The 21,897-nt window shown below is 43.1% G+C and overlaps 1 protein-coding gene across 2 annotated transcripts in view; it reads right to left on the reverse strand.

The window, feature by feature from the left end:
- Nucleotides 1-21,897, reverse strand: part of TGFBI (transforming growth factor beta induced) — a 167,031-nt gene that overhangs the window by 87,592 nt on the left and 57,542 nt on the right. For both annotated transcript variants that reach the window (XM_075344546.1, XM_075344545.1), the window contains exon 3: nt 7,824-7,888. In XM_075344546.1, the coding sequence (XP_075200661.1) occupies nt 7,824-7,888 (65 nt within the window). The remainder of the gene's footprint in view (nt 1-7,823; nt 7,889-21,897) is intronic.

The raw sequence follows: 21,897 nt of genomic DNA on the forward strand, positions 1-21,897 counted from the left end.
TTCATTTAAGTTCATAGAAAGTTGATAGGCATACAAGATGTTATGGAATATTAAAAACATAAAAACAGCTCGTATTGTTATGCCCTATTAGGATAAATGGATATCATAGATTGGGGTTCATGCTCCTAGAATCATCTCCTACCATGAATAATAGCAAACCAAGCAGTCTACATATCATATAGATGGTTGTTCATATCAATAACCACACACAATACTATATCTCCCTTTGCAGCAAGGGGAATGCCAAGCCACCAGAACCTTCCCTAGATCTGACATCTCATTTTAAAAAGGTTGTCTTTGATGAGGATCCTCAAGAATGTTTCTACAGCTTGAGAAAAAATTGAATAGTGAAGAATGGCAAGATAGGGTTATTCGCAGAAATGTCTGAAATCTCCTAGACCCCACTTTCCAGAAGATGTACAGTGATCTACGGGTGAGTATTGTCATATAAATGCATCACACTCTTAAGGCCCCGTCACACTAAGCAACATCGCTAGCAACATCGCTGCTAACGAACAACTTTTGTGACGTTGCTAGCGATGTTGCTGTGTGTGACATCCAGCAACAACCTGGCCCCTGCTGTGAGGTCGTTGGTTGTTGCTGAATGTCCTGGGCCATTTTTTAGTTGTTGCTGTCCTGCTGTGAAGCACAGATCGCTGTGTGTGACAGTGAGACAGCAACAACTAAATGTGCAGGCAGCAGGAGCCGGCTTCTGCAGAGGCTGGTAACCAATGTAAACATCGGGTAACCAAGGAGCCCTGTCCTTGGTTACCCGATATTTACCTTTGATACCAGCCTCAGCCGCTCTCACTGTCAGTGCCGGCTCCTGCTCTGTGCACATTTAGCTGCAGCACACATCAGGTAATTAACCCGATGTGTACAGTAGCTAGGAGAGCAAGGAGCCAGCACTAAGCATTGTGCGCTGCTCCCTGCTCTGTGCACGTGTGGCTGCAGTACACATCGGGTAATTAACCCGATGTGTGCTGTAAGTAGGAGAGCAGGGAGCCAGCGCTAAGCATTGTGCGCTGCTCCCTGCTCTGTGCACATGTAGCTGCAGCACACATCGGGTAATTAACCCGATGTGTGCTGTACTAGGAGAGCAGGGAGCCAGCGCTCAGTGTGCGCTGCTCCCTGCTCTCTGCACGTGTAGCTGCGTGCGCTGGTAACCAAGGTAAATATCGGGTTGGTTACCCGATATTTACCTTAGTTACCAAGCGTAGCATCTTCCACGCTGCGCTGGGGGCTGGTCACTGGTTGCTGGTGAGCTCACCAGCAACTCGTGTAGCCACGCTCCAGCGATCCCTGCCAGGTCAGGTTGCTGGTGGGATCGCTGGAGCGTCGCTTAGTGTGACATCTCACCAGCAACCTCCTAGCAACTTACCAGCGATCCCTATCGTTGTTGGGATCGCTGGTAAGTTGCTTAGTGTGACTGGACCTTTACAATGAACATTCTTCTTCAGTTTGTTTGTCTTTCCTGATGAAACAATGCAAATTACATTTGCATTAGGAGGACTGAATTCTGCTAGGAACAAGTAGCTGCATCTAAAGGCCCAGTCACACTAAACAACTTACCAGCGATCCCAACAACGATCCAACCTGATAGGGATCGCTGGTAAGTTGCTAGGAGGTTGCTGGTGAGATGTCACACTAGCGACACTCCAGCGATCCCACCAGCAACCTGACCTGGCAGGGATCGCTGGAGCATCGCTACACAAGTTGCTGGTGAGCTCACCAGCAACCAGTGACCAGCCCCCAGCCAGCAGCGCCGCGTGGAAGCGATGCTGCGCTTGGTAACTAAGGTAAATATCGGGTAACAAACCCGATATTTACCTTGGTTACCAGCGCACACCGCTTAGCGCTGGCTCCTTGCACACCTAGCCACAGTACACATCAAGTTAATTACCCGATGTGTACTCTGCTATGTGTGCAGGCAGTAGGAGCCGGCTTCTCCGGAGGCTGGTAACCACGGTAAACATCGGGTAACCAAGAAGCCCTTACCTTGGTTACCTGATATTTACCTTCGTTACCAGCGTCCCCGCTCTCACGCTGTCAGTGCTGGCTCCCTGCTCCCTGCACACAGCCAGACTACACATCGGGTAATTAACCCGATGTGTAATGTGGCTACGTGTGCAGAGAACAGGAGCTGGCACTGACAGCGTGAGCGCGGGGACGCTGGTAACGAAGGTAAATATCGGGTAACCAAGGTAAGGGCTTCTTGGTTACCCGATGTTTACCGTGGTTACCAGCCTCCGCAGAAGTCTGCTCCTGCTGCCTGCACATTCAGTTGTTGCTCTCTTGCTGTCACACACAGCGATGTGTGCTTCGCAGCGGGAGAGCAACAACTAAAAAATGGCCCAGGACATTCAGCAACAACCAACGACCTAACAGCAGGGGCCGGGTTGTTGCTGGATGTCACACACAGCGACATCACTAGCAACATCGCTGCTACGTCACAAAAGTTGTTCGTTAACAGCGATGTTGCTAGCGATGTTGCTTAGTGTGACATGGCCTTTAATCTGTAGTTTTGCAGCCTAGTTTAATCCCTTCACAACTGGGCGATTTTCTTTTTTTTTTTTTTCATTTTTGCTATTTCCTCCCCTTATTCCAAGAGCCATAACTGTTTTTTCTGTACACACAGCCGTGTGATAGCTTTTTTTTTGAGGGACGAGTTATATCTTTGATTCAAATCATTATTATTATCATGTGATGCACTGGAAAGCAAAAGAATAAATTGAAATTGCAAAAAAGTGCAATTTGACAATTGTTTTTTTTTTATTGTTTTTTATTTACCATGTTCACTATACAGTAAAACTGGCCTGGCTGTATGATTCTGCATATCAGTACAATTACTCAGATACCAAAAATGCATTTTTTTTATTTAAATGGTGTAAAAAATGTTTTTTTTGTTTTGCTAGTGTCGCCAATGTTTGAGACATGTAACGCTTGCAAATTTTGTGATATGGAGATGCACGAGACCTTTTTTTTGCACCCTGAGCTGATGTTTTTATTGATATCATTTTGGATTAGACATGAAATTTTAATCACCTCTTATTGTACTGCATTGCAAAGTTGCGTCAATCCAAAAAAATTTAATCTGACTTTTCGATTTTTTTGTCTTGTTATTCTATTTATTTATTTATATTTTCATAGATCAAACTTTTACAGATGCAGCAATACCAATATATGTTTTTTTCCCATTGTTTTATTTTTAATTGGACAAAATGGGAATGGTTTGAACTTGTCTTTTTTATTATTTTTTTCATATTATTAAACACTTTTTTTTTTACTTTTTATTGTATTTAATGAAGCTGGGATTGTCTGATCACTTGGGCTATACATAGCAGTGTATCAGCATGTATTACTCTGTGTGTTTATTACAGGTACTAATACTTTAGCAGCATTTTCTCAATCACTTTTTTGATTAGTCTGAACATGTCATCCTTTTGATGTTATACTACATGTAAACATTTTTTGCTTTTCATGTTATTCGCTTGCTCATCATTGCTTGATAACTATATTTGTAGTATGTCTATGTATGTACAGTAATGGTCCAAAGTGTTGGCACCCTTGTAATAGTTCCAGAAAATGAAGTATTTCTCCCAGAAAAATATTGCAATTACACATTTTATCATGCACATGATTATCTCCTATGTATGTATTGGAACAAAACAAGAAAACTAAAAAAAAAAAAAGGCAAACTGGACATAATTTCAAATAAAAGCAACAAAAATAAGCTAGACAAAATTGCTGACACCCTCAACTTAATATTTGTTTGCATACCCTTTGGAATAAATAACTACTTCCTATAACCATCAACAAGCTTCTTACATCTCTCAACTGAAATTTTGGACTTTTCTTTTACAAATTGCTCTAGGTCTCTCAAACACAAGGTGCCTTTTCCCAATAGAAATGTTAGGATCAATCCACAGGTATTCAATTGGATTTATATATGGACTCATTGCTGCCACTTCAGAACTCTCCAGAGCCTTGCATCCATTTATTTCTGGGGGCTTCATCTAGTATCTTTGGGGTCCTTGTCCTGCTTGAAGACCCATGGCCTAGGATGCAAACCCAGCTTTCTGACACTGGACACAACATTGTGACCAAAAATCCATTGGTAATCTTCAGATTTCATGATACCTTGCACACAATCAAGGTACCCAGTGCAAGAGGCAGCAAAATAACCCCAAAACATCTTTGAACCTCCACCATATTTGACTGCAAGTACTGTGCTCTTTTCTTTCTAGGACTCACTCCATTTTCAGTAAACAGTAGAATGATGTGCTTTAGTTCTATTTTGGTCTCATCTATCCACAAGATGATTTCCCAAAAGAATTTTGGCTTACTAACGTACATTTGGCAAGCTGCAGTGTAGCTTTTTTATGTATCTGTGTCAGTAGTGTGGTCCTCCTGGGTCTCCTGTCATAGCTTTTCATTTCATTCAAATGTTGACAGATAGTTCACACTAAAGCCAGCTTTACACCTTACAATTAGGTATGCGATCTCGTATGCGATGTGACACGCCCAGGTCGCATATGCGATTGAATGAGATTGCACGTAGGTCGTTCATTTGCTGTCACACGTGCGTTAGTAGCCTATGTTAAATTGGTCAATTTTGTGTGCGATCCTTTAGATCAGGTGTTCTGTGACGTATGCATTGGGCACCCTTTTTTTTTTTATTTATTGACTTGACAAGCGTGTGTAATGTGTAGGGATGCGTTTTTACTATGTCATCTGCCATTCAGCTCTGCTACATGGCCGCTAACAGCAGACACAGACAGCCATGTAGCAGCGGTGAATGGCAGATGACAGCAGACACAGACAGAGCCGCACTGACAGAATGAACTCGGGTGAACTTCACCCGACTTCATTGTCATGCTGCGGCTCTGTCTGTGTCGCTTCCTGATTAGCGGTCACCTGTGAAGACTCACCGGTGACCACTAAACTCCTGAGTAAGTGAATTGAGCAGCCCTCTCTCATATACTCACCGATCCCCAATCCCCGGCGCTGCACGGCATTCACACTGCTGCGGCGGCTTCTACTGTTTTGAAAAAGCCGGCCGCCCATTAAACAATCTCGTATTCCCTGCTTACCCTGCCCACCGGCGCCTATGATTGGTTACAGTGAGACACGCCCCCCACGCTGAGTGACAGGTGTAACACTGCACCCAATCACAGCAGCCGGTGGGCGTGTCTATACTGTGTAGTGAAATAAATAATTAAATAATTAAAAAAAACGGCGTGCGGTCCCCCCCAATTTTAAAACCAGCCAGATAAAGCCATACGGCTGAAGGCTGGTATTTTCAGGATGGGGAGCTCCACGTTATGGGGAGCCCCCCAGCCTAACAATATCAGCCAGCAGCCGCCCAGAATTGCCGCATACATTATATGCGACAGTTCTGGGACTGTACCCGGCTCTTCCCGATTTGCCCTGGTGCGTTGGCAAATCGGGGTAATAAGGAGTTATTGGCAGCCCATAGCTGCCAATAAGTCCTAGATTAATCATGTCAGACGTCTATGAGACACCTTCCATGATTAATCTGTAAATTACAGTAAATAAACACACGCCCGAAAAAATCCTTTATTGGAAATAAAAAACACACACACATTCCCTGGTTCACCACTTTAATCAGCCCCAAAAAGCCCTCCATGTCCGGCGTAATCCAGGATGCTCCAGCGTCGCATCCAGCGCTGCTGCATGGAGGTGACCGGAGCTGCAGCAGACACAGCCGCTCCGGTCACCTTCACGCAGCTAATGAAGACAGCCGCGCGATCAGCTGAGCTGTCACTGAGGTTACCCGCTGTCACTGGATCCAGCGGTGGATGCAGCGGTGGCCGCGGGTAACCTCAGTGACAGCTCAGCTGATTGCGCTACTCACCTCAGTTGCTGACTGGAGCTGACCGGAGCGGCTGTGAGTAGCGCGATCAGCTGAGCTGTTACTGAGGTTACCCGCGGCCACCGCTGCATCCACCACTGGATCCAGGTAACCTCAGTGACAGCTCAGCTGATCGCGCGGCTGTCTTCATTAGCTGCGTGGAGGTGACCGGAGCGGCTATGTCTGCTGCAGCTCCGGTCACCTTCATGCAGCAGCGCTGGATGCGACGCTGGAGCATCCTGGATTACGCCGGACATGGAGGGCTTTTTGGGGCTGATTAAAGTGGTGAACCAGGGAATGTGTGTGTGTTTTTTATTTCCAATAAAGGATTTTTTCGGGCGTGTGTTTATTTACTGTAATTTACAGATTAATCATGGAAGGTGTCTCATAGACGCCTGACATGATTAATCTAGGACTTATTGGCAGCTATGGGCTGCCAATAACTCCTTATTACCCCGATTTGCCAACGCACCAGGGCAAATCGGGAAGAGCCAGGTACAGTCCCAGAACTGTCGCATATAATGTATGCGGCAATTCTGGGCGGCTGCTGGCTGATATTGTTAGGCTGGGGGGCTCCCCATAACGTGGAGCTCCCCATCCTGAGAATACCAGCCTTCAGCCGTATGGCTTTATCTGGCTGGTTTTAAAATTGGGGGGGACCGCACGCCGTTTTTTTAAATTATTTAATTATTTATTTCACTACACAGTATAGACACGCCCACCGGCTGCTGTGATTGGGTGCAGTGTGACACCTGTCACTCAGCGTGGGGGCGTGTCTCACTGTAACCAATCATAGGCGCCGGTGGGCGGGGTAAGCAGGGAATACGAGATTGTTTAATGGGCAGCCGGCTTTTTCAAAACAGTAAAAGCCGCCGGAGCAGTGTGAATGCCGTGCAGCGCCAGGGATCGGGGATCGGTGAGTATATGAGAGAGGGGGATAGACTGACATGGACAGAGAGAGAGGGACAGAGATAGTGACGGACTGACAGAGATTAGTGACTGACAGACATTGTGAGGCGCTTCAGAACGCAGCTTTTCAGCTGCGCTCTGAAGCAGACCTTTTTTAAGCTGCGGTGCAGAGCGCACACCTGCGCACATAGCATCAGACACCAAAATCGTATGATGGATGTCACACGTTACAATTGACTAGGTTCATACAACAAAACGTCCAATGTATGAGGAATAAACGACGTGTATGCGATCACCGTATTTTCGTTCAATATCGATCGCATGTAGGTTTCACACGCAAATACGTCACGAACGATGCCGGATGTGCGTTACTTACAACTTGACCCCGACGACGGATTGAAAGATCTATTGAAGTGTGTAAAGCAGGCTTAATACTAATGCACCCTGAGCATGTAGGACAACTTGATTTCAACTTGATTGGAGCTACTCATCCACCATTCAGACTATCCTGCGTTGCAACCTTTCACAGCAGCATTTAACAGGTTAACAGCCCAAGGAAGCACTCGTCCACCAGCGGCTGTTAAAATAATATGATGGCTGATTAAATCAGCCATCAGCTGCCAGGAAAGATGCGGGCTTGGCCTGTGAGCCTGCATCAAAGTCAGCGACGTGTCCTTTGACTTACATGTATGTCTAATGTCGTGAAGGAGTTAACTTGACAAATAACTCTTGCTTCTTCATAACTTGCCATGAAGGTTCTCACTTAAGAAATTTAAGATATGTGTAATACTGAGTAATGCCAAGATGTAACAGCAATGTTACATCTGTATTCTTATATTTAGTGAATTCTAATACATCTAAAATCTATAAGACAAGGCACAGATGAAATGAAAGCCAATCTATCACATTATTAATTTAGACAATTACCATTAATATAATGAACTAATTTCAAGGCAAATATAAGATGTGATGAATTGGAGACTCATTTATGATACTCGATCAGATGCAGTTAGCTTGAAAGAGGCCTAAAATGACATACCTGCTGGGCAGCCTTTCTCTCCTGGCACTTTCTCATATCCGGGGCAGCATTCGTACACTATTACCCTGTTAAAGAGAAACGTAGGTTGTCAACATTTGAACAAGATTTAGAAAAAAGTGTTCCCATTTGCTGAGGATAATTATTAGGATATTTATTCACAAGCTGTATATATTGAAACTAAAGTGCAGATATTATACATTAATAATGACAGAGATTGAGGATACGCTCACACCATCCGAGTGCTATTGAATGTTTTGTCCCAATATTATACTGTGAGGCAGTACCAACCAGTGCTTTTTTTTCTCTATGACAACACTAACAATGGAGAAGATGAAGAAATTACCGTATTTTTCGCACTTTGCCTCTCATAAATTTGGGAGAGAAATGAGGGTGCATCTTAAAATCTGAATGTAGCTTACCGGGGGCGGGAGGGGGGGTGGAGAGGGCTCACAGGAGGCAAGGCAATGCGTTGTGCTGTGCGAGTACTGCTCTGTGTGGTGCTGCTCTGTCCGGCAGGTGGTACGACTCTGTGCGGCGGGCGGCACTCCTCTGTGCAGCCGGCGGCACTGCTCAGTATAGCTTTGTGCGGCGGGCAGCGCTGCTCTGTGCGCAAAGCGACGCTGCTCTGTGCGGGTCTGTACGGTTGGTGGCGCTGCTCTATGCGGCACTGTGTGTCGATCAGCGAGGCTCTGTGCGGTTTGCAGCAAGGCTCTGTGCAGTGGGCAGCAAGGCATGGGTTACTCTGAAGATGTCGGCGGTATGGGCTTCAAATAATGGTGCCCAGAGTTGGTGCGTGCGCAGATGGAGCTCTCGGCTCAAGCTCTCATCTGTGTATGAGCCGACTCCAGCCGCCATTTCTTTGAAGCTTGCACCGCCGACATCTTCAGAATGGCCAGTGTCTCACCGCCTGCAGCACCGGCTGCCCCAGAACAGTGAGCGCCGGTTGGCCCAGCACAGAGCAGCGCTGGCTTCCCCAGCACAAAGCAGCGCTGGCTGCCCCCGCACAGAGCAGCGCCCGCTGCCCCAGCACAGTTCGCAGCCTGCAGTGAGCATTTGAGCTCTCCTCTGCACTGCCTGCAACATCACTGTACTCCAGCACCACTCCAGCCTCCTGTAACCTTTGCTCCACCACCGCTGCTGCACCACCTCCCCGGTAAGACACCACGGGGTTATAAAAAGGACCCCATTTTTTTTTTATTATCTCTAAATTTGGTGTGCGTCTTATAATCCGCTTTGCATCTTATAAAACAAAAAATATGGTAAGTTCTCTGTCTTCTCCTTACCTGTGCTCCAATTCTCACAGTAAAATGACACTCGGCTCATGCTCCCAGCAGAGTCTTAGCTGAGTATCATTTGCATAATCAATCTTATTCCCTCACATGAGAGAATAGACACCCATGTGAGCGAACTCTAAAGAGAACCACAATCAACTTTCACTTTATTTAATATTGTAAACCAATGAGCCATACTACTAGGTGACAATTATAATGAATACGCTTTGTTATATATGAAAATCAAATGTAATTTAAAGTGACACCTTTTAATTAAATGTCAGCATTGTAATATAAATAAAAAGTTGAACACTCTTAAAATCATTTACTGATACTGTACATAACGGCTTTCAATATTAAATGGTGTGTGCACTGGGTTTCTGAAGTTCTGGCTATATTTAACCATCAATTATGTAACAGAACGACAGATCAGCAAAATTATCCATGTGTGTCTTAGCCAATAAAAGATCATTAAAAGTCAAAAGTTAAGGAAAGCAAATGTTTACAAAATGACTTATTTTTTAGGATCTGATTTTCATCTATTAGTATCTCACATGACGTTGGGTAACGTTAGCTGAAGAAACAATGCTCCTTTAGTAGTTAGGCCTAGAACCCACGCAGTAATAATTAGTCCAATATGACATGTTTTCAAAGCAAACATCAAAAATGAATTGTGCTAGGGCCACACATACACAAAGTAAAAATTCAGCTTTATTAATTCATGCTTACTTAAGAGAGTAATAATAAAATCCAGGAGACACAAGGAAATTCATTAGGTTAACCAGACAGGCAAACATTTGGAAACATATTAAGTGCATATAAGGATCAAAAAAATAAAAAGTGTAAAATAAGATTTAGAATTTACCTATTGTCTCAAAATTTATTATGTACAAGCTATTAAACAACCAACATCCAAAAACAAATATACCATAACATCAACCACATCAACTGAATCTGTACATTTCATCAATAGCTTCATTTCAGGTGGTCGGTGAGACTTTACACCCACATACATTACTAAATTTGACCAATTTGGGATCAACTGACAGTCTTAACACTAGAAGTCCCAGAGAGGGGTCATTTAACATTTCTACCTTTGGAACACAGAGACGGGTCGAATGACCTGAAGGATTTTAGCTAACATCCTATAATCACCGTCTTTTGTTCTGTAATTAAGGCCATTACTGTCGCACCACAGGAGGTTGTTGTTTTCCATTGAGTTTAGCCATTTAGTTTCTAGTTAGTTCTATTCAGTTCTATTCAGTTCATTTGACCCTCTTTTGGGACTTCAGGGGGGAGCTCAAAATTCCTGGGACTTCTAGTGTTAAAGGGAATCTGTCATCAGGTTGTTGCTCTCCCATTTGAGAGCAGTATGATGTAGAGACAGAGACCCTGATTCCAGTGATGTGTCACTTACTGAGCTGTGTGCTGTCATTTTGATGTTTTCTCTGCTGCAGATCTAGCAGTTATACAGAGCTCTTGAATATACTGGACTACTGGCGGCAGCAGGGCAAGTAGTCATCTAATGATAATCTACTGCTTATTAAACAGTAATTTTATCAAAACTACACTAAGGAGCCCAATAAGTAAAACACCCGTGGAATCAGGATCTCGGCCCCTATATTATGCTGCTCTCAGATTAGGTGACAGATTCCTTTAAGTGCATGGGGTCATCCATACTCACCCTAAATTGTGTGGTGACAGGGAGAAGGATCTGATCTGTTAAGATGTTAATGGAAGATCTTTTCTATTGCCTGGGAGGTAGGCCACTACCTGGTTAGCCTGGCAGGAGCTCTCATAAAGAGCCCAAAAATGCTTGACCAAGTTAAATGTTCCAGAACAGAGATCTATTGGCCAAAATATCTAAGGTATATGAGGATCTTAAATGCCAAGTATCCAACAGCAGAGGATCAGGCAAGCTTAGTAATATTTACTCCTCAACATTAAATGCCTGCTCATGGCGTGTCCACATGTTCTCTAGGACAGTGTCCTTTTATCAATGCACGCAATACAAAAAGTGGAACTCACTGATGAAGAGGACATGTAGGCTATGTTCTCACGATCTGCAGGTAAAAAACGCAGATGCATTTTTAGTGAGTTTCTAGGTCGGAAACGCATAAAAAAATGTGTAATCTGCACATATCAATGTCAATATAGTTTTGTCAAAGTCAAATAACAAAAAGTTTCAAATACAAAAGCAGCTTTGCTTAAAGTAAAACCCTCCAAACAAATACAAAAAAATGCAGGGTAAAAAACATGATAAAAATGCATGCTAAAAAATGCAATGAAAAATGCAAGTAACCTAATTCATTTAATATGCGCAGAGATTCTATAACATCAAAAACTCACCAAGAGCTAATCATGGGAACATAGCCTAAATCCAGCCTCTAAAGCTGTCCTACACTGTAAAAGTGTAGTAGTGGCATGAGGTCATTGAAGAGACCTTCTCAAGGAAACGTCGCACTGGTCCTTCTCCTTTGATTAAAGTGTAGAGTGACAATGTATGGTAGCCTGACCCCTCTAGCCTTCATTCCAAGCTCAGAAATGACTTGGTCATGGAACCAGTAGTATAGCAATTTCTCCAAAATGTCCCAGGAGCCATTTGATAAAATCAGGCTGCATGTTGCTCTTGATACTGAGAGCAGCCTGAGAGTCCTAGACAAGCACATCAAGGATGTCATGGGTCACAAAGTGCAAAGTGAGCTGTCAGCAGTGGATCTTGATTACTGCACCCAAGTGCATTCAGCATGGAAGAACACTCCTCAGAAAAACAACAACCTCATTGATAGAATGCCAAGGTGTGTAAATGCATGTAATTCTGCACGTGACACTCACACTCTATACTGAATAAAAACAGACTTTTGCCATTTCCAAGTTATGGAGTATAATTCTAAAACAAGGCAGGCTGGTAGAGTAATTAGCGAATATGATAACTGCAGATCAGAGATCATGCACATCTGTCACCCAACAGCTACAGTCCCTGACAGAAGTTCTGTCGCTTATCCATGTTATGTAAATAAAAGCTTATAACCTGACTTTAAATTCATCCATTGATTGTATAAATTACTCTTTTTAATGCTGAAACCCTCCCAAATTGGTTTAGGTTATGAAAATAAAGTTGCTGCAAATCTGAAATATTGATCATGTCTTGGAGCATGCACAGAAGACAGAGCAAGTCAAGACAGTAGGCGGCTAGGTACCCACACATGTAACAGCTAATTTGTAACCAAACTCAAAAGAATAAAATATTGATATTAACGGAGTGCAAAACAAATGCAAAACAAAACAAGCGGCAGATATTAATGTGAACACGAGCAGCAAACAAAGTCCAGAGTAAATGGCTATGCAGTTTGGTATTCTTGATAAGGGTAACAATGTGAAATAGCATGTTAGTGATGCACAGTACAGAAATGCATATACAGTATGTGTATAGGAAATCTCTGTTGGTGATTTATAGTAATTTATATATTTGTGATACAAATCTAAAATAGATGTTTGTGTCCTGCACCATTTAGTTTTGTTTTTTCTCTTATTAATTATTCTCTGTTCTTCAGAAATATAGCAGACTTATGCTGGAGGATGAATAATAGCTGGAAGAGATGTGCCTTAGGATTCCATTACGTATTACTAAGTGGCCTGCTGCGCACATAAACATTTCATTGCTTAGAAGAGATCTCACTTTTTGAGATGTGTTTAATGGTAACATTCAGCTCTCTGTTGAGGAAGAAAGACAAATGACTAGCTCTGGAACACATGCCAACAGACTCTGCTTTATTTAATCCTGGTCTGTTGAAATCTTTTGGGGAAAATTGTAATTCTATGTCATGCACATAAATAGTTACAGATGACAGCTCAGGGGAAGTTTAATGCATTCATAACCGTATGAATTCTGGCATGAAGTTGACATTTTTGGCATATTACTTGCTATGGGGTTTCAAACCTTTGACCCAAGAGGCTCCAACAGTAGGTCCCTCCTGCTGAGATTAAGATGCTCTAAAGATGCTACTTTGGATTAGTTCATTGCACTTATAAAGTAACTCTTTTCCTAGAATATGTGTAGCTGAAATCTATTCAACTGTTTACAGAAATACCCTAAGGCTCTGTGTATCCCCGAGGTCTCAAACATATGGCCCTTGGGCCGCACGTAGCCCCTGAGGCTGCTTCATGTGGTCTGAAGGCAGTATAGACCCCTTGACAATCCAGGGGGTTGCCGACATTAGTGCTTTATTTCGGTTGAATGTGTGACGCTGATTTCGTTGAAATGATTTCCTGGTATTGCCTGGCATAGACAACGCTCTGTACCACAATGCCAATGCCAGCCACCGATCAATCAGAAGCCAGCAGCCAACTTGGTGGCACATAGCAGTGACATCATACGCTGGCAGCTACTCGCTTCTGATTGGCCGGTGGCAAGCCTGGACTGGGCTGCAATCATGAAGAGGTCTATGGTGCCTGTGAGCTGCATGTGCATTGGGGCATTGGGGTTGGTGCATTACTACAAGATGAGGAATAGAATGTGCACATTCCTACAAAATAGGGACCAAGATGGGGGACATAACTACAAGATGGCTAGCAGGATAGGGCACATTATTACAAAATGAGGAACAGGATGGGGCATTACTACAAGATGGGGACAAGGATAGGCACATTACTGCAAGATGAGGACCGGATGGGCAGCAATACTACAAGATGGGGGGGAGATGAGGCATTACAAAATGATGAGGACCAGGATGGGCACATTACTTGAAGAAGGGGACAAGCATAGGCACATTAGTACAAGATGGGGACAAGGGTAGGGACATTACTGCAAATGGGAATATTACTACAAGACGGGGATCAGATGGGGATATTACTACAAGATAAGGACCTGAATGTGGGACATAACTACAGGATGGGGAATTAACTACAAAATGTTGGTAAAAATTACTCTGTGGTGCTAATTGTAAGAGTACAATATTACTTTATAAGGCCAATTGGGGTAATGTAAAAATGTAAAAAAAAAAATTAACATGGCAGGAAAAAATATTTTGCCACTAAAAATACTGTTTTGCATAAAAACTAAAGTAAACAAAAATTGCATGTTTGTTATCGCCACAACCGTAAGGACCCAAGCTATAAAACTGTAATATAACCCAAATCATGAATGCCTTTAAAATAAAGATAAAATATACACTGCATAAATTTTTAAAAATGATTGAAAGGTGTATAGAAAAAAGAATATTGCATCTCTAAAAATATCACTCTGTTCTGCAAAGAATTCGATCCCCAAATTCTTTTTTTTCTCTGAGTGGTCCATATACTCAGCTGAGCTTGAGACCCCTGACTTATCCAGTTGTCATACGTTTGTGAAAAAGATCCATTATCAAATAAAACAGGATCAGTTACAGAGCTAAAATGGATACACACTTTGTTTTTTATGTTGCATTTATTTCATCGTTTTTAACATCCATATTTTTTAGAGGTGTCTCTGAACACTTCTAGTGTTCTGGGCAGGCACAGTGTTTAATCCTGCCTAGGCTGTACCAGAATGTCCAAGATCATGTCTATGCATTTGATATGGGCTCGCTCAGCGAGTCAGCATGTTTCTCCCACATGTTGGCTGATCTGATAAGCCGACATCTGACATGTGCAGCTAACAGGTGTAGGTGGATCAGAGATTCACCAGCGCCTGTTAACTAGTTACATTTGATTTGAGCAGGACAGATCAAAAGTATTGTAGGCCGCCTGCGCAGGACCTCAATGATGGCTAGTGTACATGACGTAGGACGCGTCATGCAACCAGGCTTCAGAAGAAGGAGTACAAAGATGGCCGAAAGAGGAGACGCCGGTACAGGAGAAAGGAGACACCCATCAGACCAGTCTACATCGCACCACCCCTTAGGTGACTATTATAAAGTGATTTTTATGTTCTACACAGCAGCCTTGGCTCTTATATACAGTATTCTAGAATGCTGTATATAAGAGTCCACTTGGGCTGGCTGCAGCTTATAGTCACCAAATCTGGTGACAGGTTCCCTTTAAATACTGTAGCTCCACATGGTGAACTCAGTGACGCAAGTTTGGAGCTACACTGCCCTTCATAGTAGGATCAGGTATAAATTATAATGTGAAGATTTACTAAATAAAAAATATTAATTTTAAGGATATTGAATGTGCCGTTTTCTCCTTCTATATTTCAGGTTATAAATTGTAGATCTACTTTAGGATTAATATTCATTTTCTCATCAAACCAGTGTTATGTTCAGAGGACTGCTTAGATATTTGTAGCAGATGTGTTAAGCTCATTTATTTGTATATGTACATAAGATAGTTTACCTTATGTCAACACAGATTAAGATTTTTTTTTATAAGAAATTAGCAGAATATGTAAATAGAAACTTGAAGCTTTCTATTATAAATAACTATACGGCATCTTCCTCACCTTTCAGCAACCTGAAGTCATACTATAGCTATGGGTAAGCTCTCTGCTAATGTTCAGGAAACGCTTCAGTCAGTAAAAAGGTGGTCATCAGTAATAAAATGATTGACAGAGGAAGATGGAGAGATGGAGGTTAGGGGCATTGTGCTTCATTCTGCTCAGCCTGTTTTGACACTTATGCCATGAGGGAATCAGGGTGGAGTGGTTTCTCCTTTTTGATCTGAGCACCCTTGTTCATCTGAAAAGCTAATAAACTCCACTTCTTTATTTAATCTACAATATCTTTTGTTCCCGGTATTTCAATATTGCATTGTGACACCCTGGCAAAACCAGATAGTCACAAAAGTTGTCCACCCTGTTTGATACCACCAAAAACCCACACCCAGGTACAACACACAGTCATTAAAGCCTAGCCACCCCCTCATGATAATAAGGACACACCAGTGGGCGGGATCAGGTGGATGAGAATGCCCACCTAGGTCCTGAGGTGTCGGGGCAGGAACAAGTCAGTGTGTGAGGAGAGAGAGAGAGTGTGGAGTTGAGTTTCGAAGGAGAGACAAGTGCTGACAGTTGGAGCAGACAGTGAAGTGGAGTCAGGGGTAGGGGCCCCTGGACTACCTGGCTAGGTGGCAGACAGTGAACAGGGCCACAGGCGACGAAGATCCAGTCACGGGAGACCTTAAGTGGACTGGGGCAAGGTTGTAGCCCGCCGGTGCCGACAGCGGGAACCCAGGCCGGAGGCCGTGCACAGATGGGGTGCCTGGACCCTAGGACGAGGAAGGCTGCATGCCCCTTGTTAATCAACCAGCAGAGGACAAGGTTTCAGGCCTTGTCCTCCAGAAGCCCAGAGAGCGAAACGGAAGCCCAACGCGGGGGATAGGGTGTCCGTCAGAACCCATAGAAATCCCAAGGGTCAGATTTCGCGGGCCACAGCTCCCAAACATACACAGTACCGGGAGTGGACTTCCCCCTTCCATGTGGAGTTGTCCTACAGAAGACAAACATACAGTGCAGGAGGAAGGGACCCCTGTTTGCTACACCCGGGTGTGGGACCCGAATACACCACCATAGGTGGCCGGCCACTGGCAACTTGATTTATCACTGGACTTGTGTGTGATTACTGAACTGTGAGTACACCATTGACACCTGGTACAACCCAGCACACCACCTCCAGCAGCCAATACTCCCATGTACCGAAACAGGGCCCCGGGACAACACCTCGCCTACCCGTGGAGGGGATCCCATATTGCTGCCCCCATTCCATCAGCCCCGGGCGTCCCATCACCAGGCACCGGCGGTGTCACCATCCCCTCACCGCAAGCCAAAGGTGGCGTCACCGACACATTTAATCCCCTGTAAATTTCCCCCTTCCGACGGTTGTGAGGACGGACGGCCGTGCGAGTTCAGGTCCGGTCACCACTCGAGCCGCAGCAACGAACCCGGATTCGAGCGGCCCAAGAAGAGGCAGCGGCCCCCGCCCGCAACAGCATCATTTGTTAATGGCATGATTTGTTAAGATAACCTTTTATTAGAAGCCGTCCGGTACTATACTTGATGCCTACAGTATTTTTTTTTTATTTTTTATATTCAGAAAACTTTACACTCAAGTTGCCCTCAAATGTTTCTATCTAAAATATAAAGCTGAGTGTGTTTGTGTGTGTGTGTGTGTGTGTGTGTGTGTGTGTGTATGTCCGCTAAAGAAATCTGCACTGTCGCATTTACAATCATTTGAATCAGGGAACATCATGGACTATGTTTTGAGGGGACAATTTAATCTAGCGCTTTACAGTTATTCACCAACAAACCTGCTTACATTAAAGTCAATGGAGCTGGGAGTTACAGGTCATTAATAGTATACCTGATTGGTTGCTATAGGCAACAAAGGAAATTCTTCGTATAAGAAACTTATGTGTGAGGTAATATGATTTCAGTAGAGACAGACATACACAGAGACACACATAGACAGAGACACAAAGAGAAACACAGAGACAGAGATACAAAGACAGGCACACAGAAACACAGAGAAAGAGACACACAGAGACAGATACACAGAGACACATAGAGACAGAGACACACACACAGAGACATACACAAAGACTAGAGACAAACAAACAGAGACCTACAGAGAAAGAGACACACAGAGATACAGAGACAGAGACACACAGAGACAGAGATATATGGAGACAGACACACACAGAGAAAGACACACAGAGACAGAGACAGATACGCACAGAGACACACAGAGACATACAAACAGAGACACACAGAGACATAGATACACAGAGACAGACACACAGACAGAGACACACAGAGACCGAGACACACACACAAGATAGAAACACACAGAGACATACAAATAGACACACACACAGAGACAAAAACACACAGAGACACACATACAGACAGAGACACACAAACTGATAGAGATGGAGACACAGAGACAGAGACACACAGACACACTCTGAGACAGACACACTCACAGACAGAGGCACAGAGACACACACAGAGACACAGACACACAGAGACAGACATAGAGACACAAAGACACAGAGACAAACACACACACAGAGACAGAGACACACAGATACAGACAGAGAAACAAGGACAGTCACATAGACAGACACACAGAGAGACACACAGACACACACAGAGACACACACACACAGTGACACACACAGAGATACATACACAGAGACAGAGACACACAGAGATAGACACACACAGAGACAGCCACACACAGAGACAGAGATGGACAGAGAAACACAGACAGACACACACAGAGAAAGATGCAGAGATAGACACAGAGAGACAAACAGAGACACAGACACACTGAGACAGACAGAAACACAGACAGAGACACACAGAGACCAAGACACACACAAAGACAGAGACACAGACACACAAACAGAGACACTCACAGAGACAGTCACACAGAGAAATACAAATAGAGACACACAAAAACTGATACAGGGACAGAGACACACACACAGAGAGATAAACAGAGACTGATACAGAGACAAAGAAAGAGAGACACACATACAGAGACAGAGACACATAGACACACACAGACAGACACGAAGACTGTTAAAGAGATGGAGACACAGAGACAGAAACACAAACACACAGAGACACACAAAGACAGAGGCACACAGAGATACAAACAGAGACACACACACAGAGACACAGACACACAGAGACATAGAGACAAACTCAGAGACAGACACAGAGACACACACACACACACAGACAGAGAGACACAGAAACACACACACAGACACACAGAGACAGAGACACACATATAGAAAGAAACAAACACAGAAACAGACACAGAGACAGACACACAGAAACACACAGAGAGACACACAAACAAACACACAAAGATAGACAGACACACACACACAGAAAGACACACACAGAGACAGACGCAGCGAAAGACACAGAGACAGACACAGAGCGACAGACACACAGAGACAGACACACAAACAGAGGCACACGAACATAGACAGAGACAGACAGAGGCGAGACACACAGAGACAGAGACACACACAGAGACACACAGACCCACAGAAACTCACAGACACACAGAGATAGAAACAGACAGAGACCCACAGAAACACAAAGAGACAGAGACGCACAGAGACAGACACAGAGACACACACACAGACACAAACACAGACACACACAGACAGATAGAGAGAGATAGAGAGAGAGACAGAAAGAGAGACAGCCAGACAAAGAGGAAGACAGACAGATAGAGGGAAACTGACAGAGGGAAGGAGACAGACACAGGGAAACAGACAGAAAGAGAGGGAGACAGACAGACAGAGGGAGAGTGAGAAATTGGAAGAGGAAGACAGGGAGACACTTAATTACTATCCCGGGCAATGCTAGGAACTACAGTTAGTCTAATATATAAAGCAGAGTGTATGTATGTATGTATCTATGAATGTATGTGTGTAAGTCTGTTAAAGGAATTTGCATCGTCGCATTTACAATCACAAAGTTTTGCACAACCACCTCATTTGACTCAAGGAATGTCGTGGACTATAGTTGAGGGGAAAATTTAACCCACCGCTTTACAGTTATTTGCCAAAAACCTGTTTACATTAAACTCAATGAAGCTGGGAGCTACAGGTCATTAATAGAAGCGCTGATTTTTTGTTATAGGCAACAAAAGACATTCTCAGTATAAGACACCTTATGTGTGAGGTAATATGATTTTGGTAGAGACAGAAAAACACAGAGACACACAGAGAGACAGGCACAAACAGAGACAGATGTAATTGACCCAGGCACTCCAAATTGATGCAAAATCGATGATTTTTTTTTTTTATTAACAACAGCCAACAGTTCAATCAACAAACGTTTCAGTCATAATTGTCCTGCCATTTATAGACACTATTATTGGCATAGTCCTCTGCGTCTCTTTGGAATTGAATGCATTATTTATTATTCCACGAGGTTTATGAGTCCCCATTCATCCAACTATTTTCTATAATAGCAGAAACAACCACTTTCAGTTTTTTACCAATACAAAATTCATTGTATGCCGACTTTTTTACATAGACCAAATCATGCAAGAAGAAATTTGAGTCTTTAAAGCAAAATGTTTTTATGCAAAAATTATTAAATGTATTTTATTAAATTATTTTAAACATATAGAAAGACACATACATATTTCAGTGTGATCAAATAACCCAGAGATAAGGATCCCAACCTAGGAGAAATAAATAAAGTTTTATAGTACAGTTACGTCATATCACAGTTTTTCTATCTCAGTATTTTCTATGATAATAGTGCATTTTGTGACAAGTTTGAGCAAATTTTAAATACTGTAAGTCCTCTCTGGACTTAATGACCTTGATTGTTTGAATTTCTTCAGAAGAATATAGCGGAAATTACAACACGTATTACCAATATTGATAAACGATTGGAATCCACCTTCGCCACCTTAGAAGAATTTAACTCTTTTAAAGCTAAGATCCAAGCAAACTTAGAACAACATCACAGAGATACTCAAAATAAAAAACATTTTAATTCCAAAGAGACGCAGAGAACTACACCAATAACAGGGTCTATAAATGGCAGGACAATTATCAATTCACTTACCCTCATTCTAATTACAGACAATCCTTCACAGAACACTCCTCCTCGAGCACCGATGCCGAACCACGGAGCCATTCTGTTCCTTATTTAGAACAGGGCTACAAATGTCAATCCAAGGGAAGAAGAAGATACGATGAGGAGGCCAGTGTCGAAGAAGCACCCAGCACATCACGGACACTCATATCCCACGTAATGACATACGCATGTGGCATGTCACTCTCCTGATTCCCAGTGTATAGTATACAAATCATCGTGTTAGAACCTAAATGGCCTAGGAATTCTGATACACAAGCGACATATATCACGTGTATTTCTGTAGATGTAAATTATATTGACATGTTCCGTCGTATCAATTTTTCCCTCCCCCAATTTCTGGTTGCCGTTGTCATGATCTCAATTTTTATGGAGATCATCAGCTGATTCTTTCCTAATAATAAAATCAGCTCCATTCAGCTCCCTTATTCTTCTGTATTATACAATACATACTTTTCTTCCATGTATACACAGCTAGCTCCTATTGGTGAAGGTCAAAATAATGCTCAAAGCATCTTGTTGATTGAACTCTTCGCTGTTGTTAATAATCATTGATTTTTCATTAATTTGGAGGGCCTGGCTCAATTAAATTTGTTTCTACAGAGTTGGATCTTACCAGAGTGCCGTATCTTCTAACATTACATAAAGTGACAGATACACACAGAGACAGACACACACGGAGACAGACACACAGAGACAGACATACACACACAGAGACAGACACACACGGAGACAGACACACAGAGACAGACATACACACACAGAGACAGACAGACAGAGACAGACAAAGACAGACAGAGACCACCCATCAAAGACAGAGAAAGAGAGACAGAGACAGACAGAGAAACACAGAGACAGACAGAGAGAGATACATAGACACATGGAGACACACAGATCGAGACACACAGACACAAAGACACAGAGATGCATACAGAGACACATAGACACACAGAGACACGGAGACACACAAAGACACAGAAACACAGAGAGACACAGAGAGAGAGAGACAGTCAGAGAGGGAGACAGAGAGCCTTAGCTTATGGGTGGATGAACATCTGCGCCCTCTTGTGTGCATTACTTCCAGCTTTATAAAAGACACCAATGATGTCCAGCGTGCTATGAGTAAAATCACTTGGAAAGACAATTTTTCCTTTATTTTATGTGATGTTAGTAACTTATTTTAGTGCATTCCACATGAATTTGCCATTAAAGCTCTGGAATATCATCTTGATTCCCCCAGCAATTA

Source organism: Anomaloglossus baeobatrachus, chromosome 4 (genome assembly GCF_048569485.1).
Source record: "Anomaloglossus baeobatrachus isolate aAnoBae1 chromosome 4, aAnoBae1.hap1, whole genome shotgun sequence".
NCBI classification, from domain to species: domain Eukaryota; kingdom Metazoa; phylum Chordata; class Amphibia; order Anura; family Aromobatidae; genus Anomaloglossus; species Anomaloglossus baeobatrachus.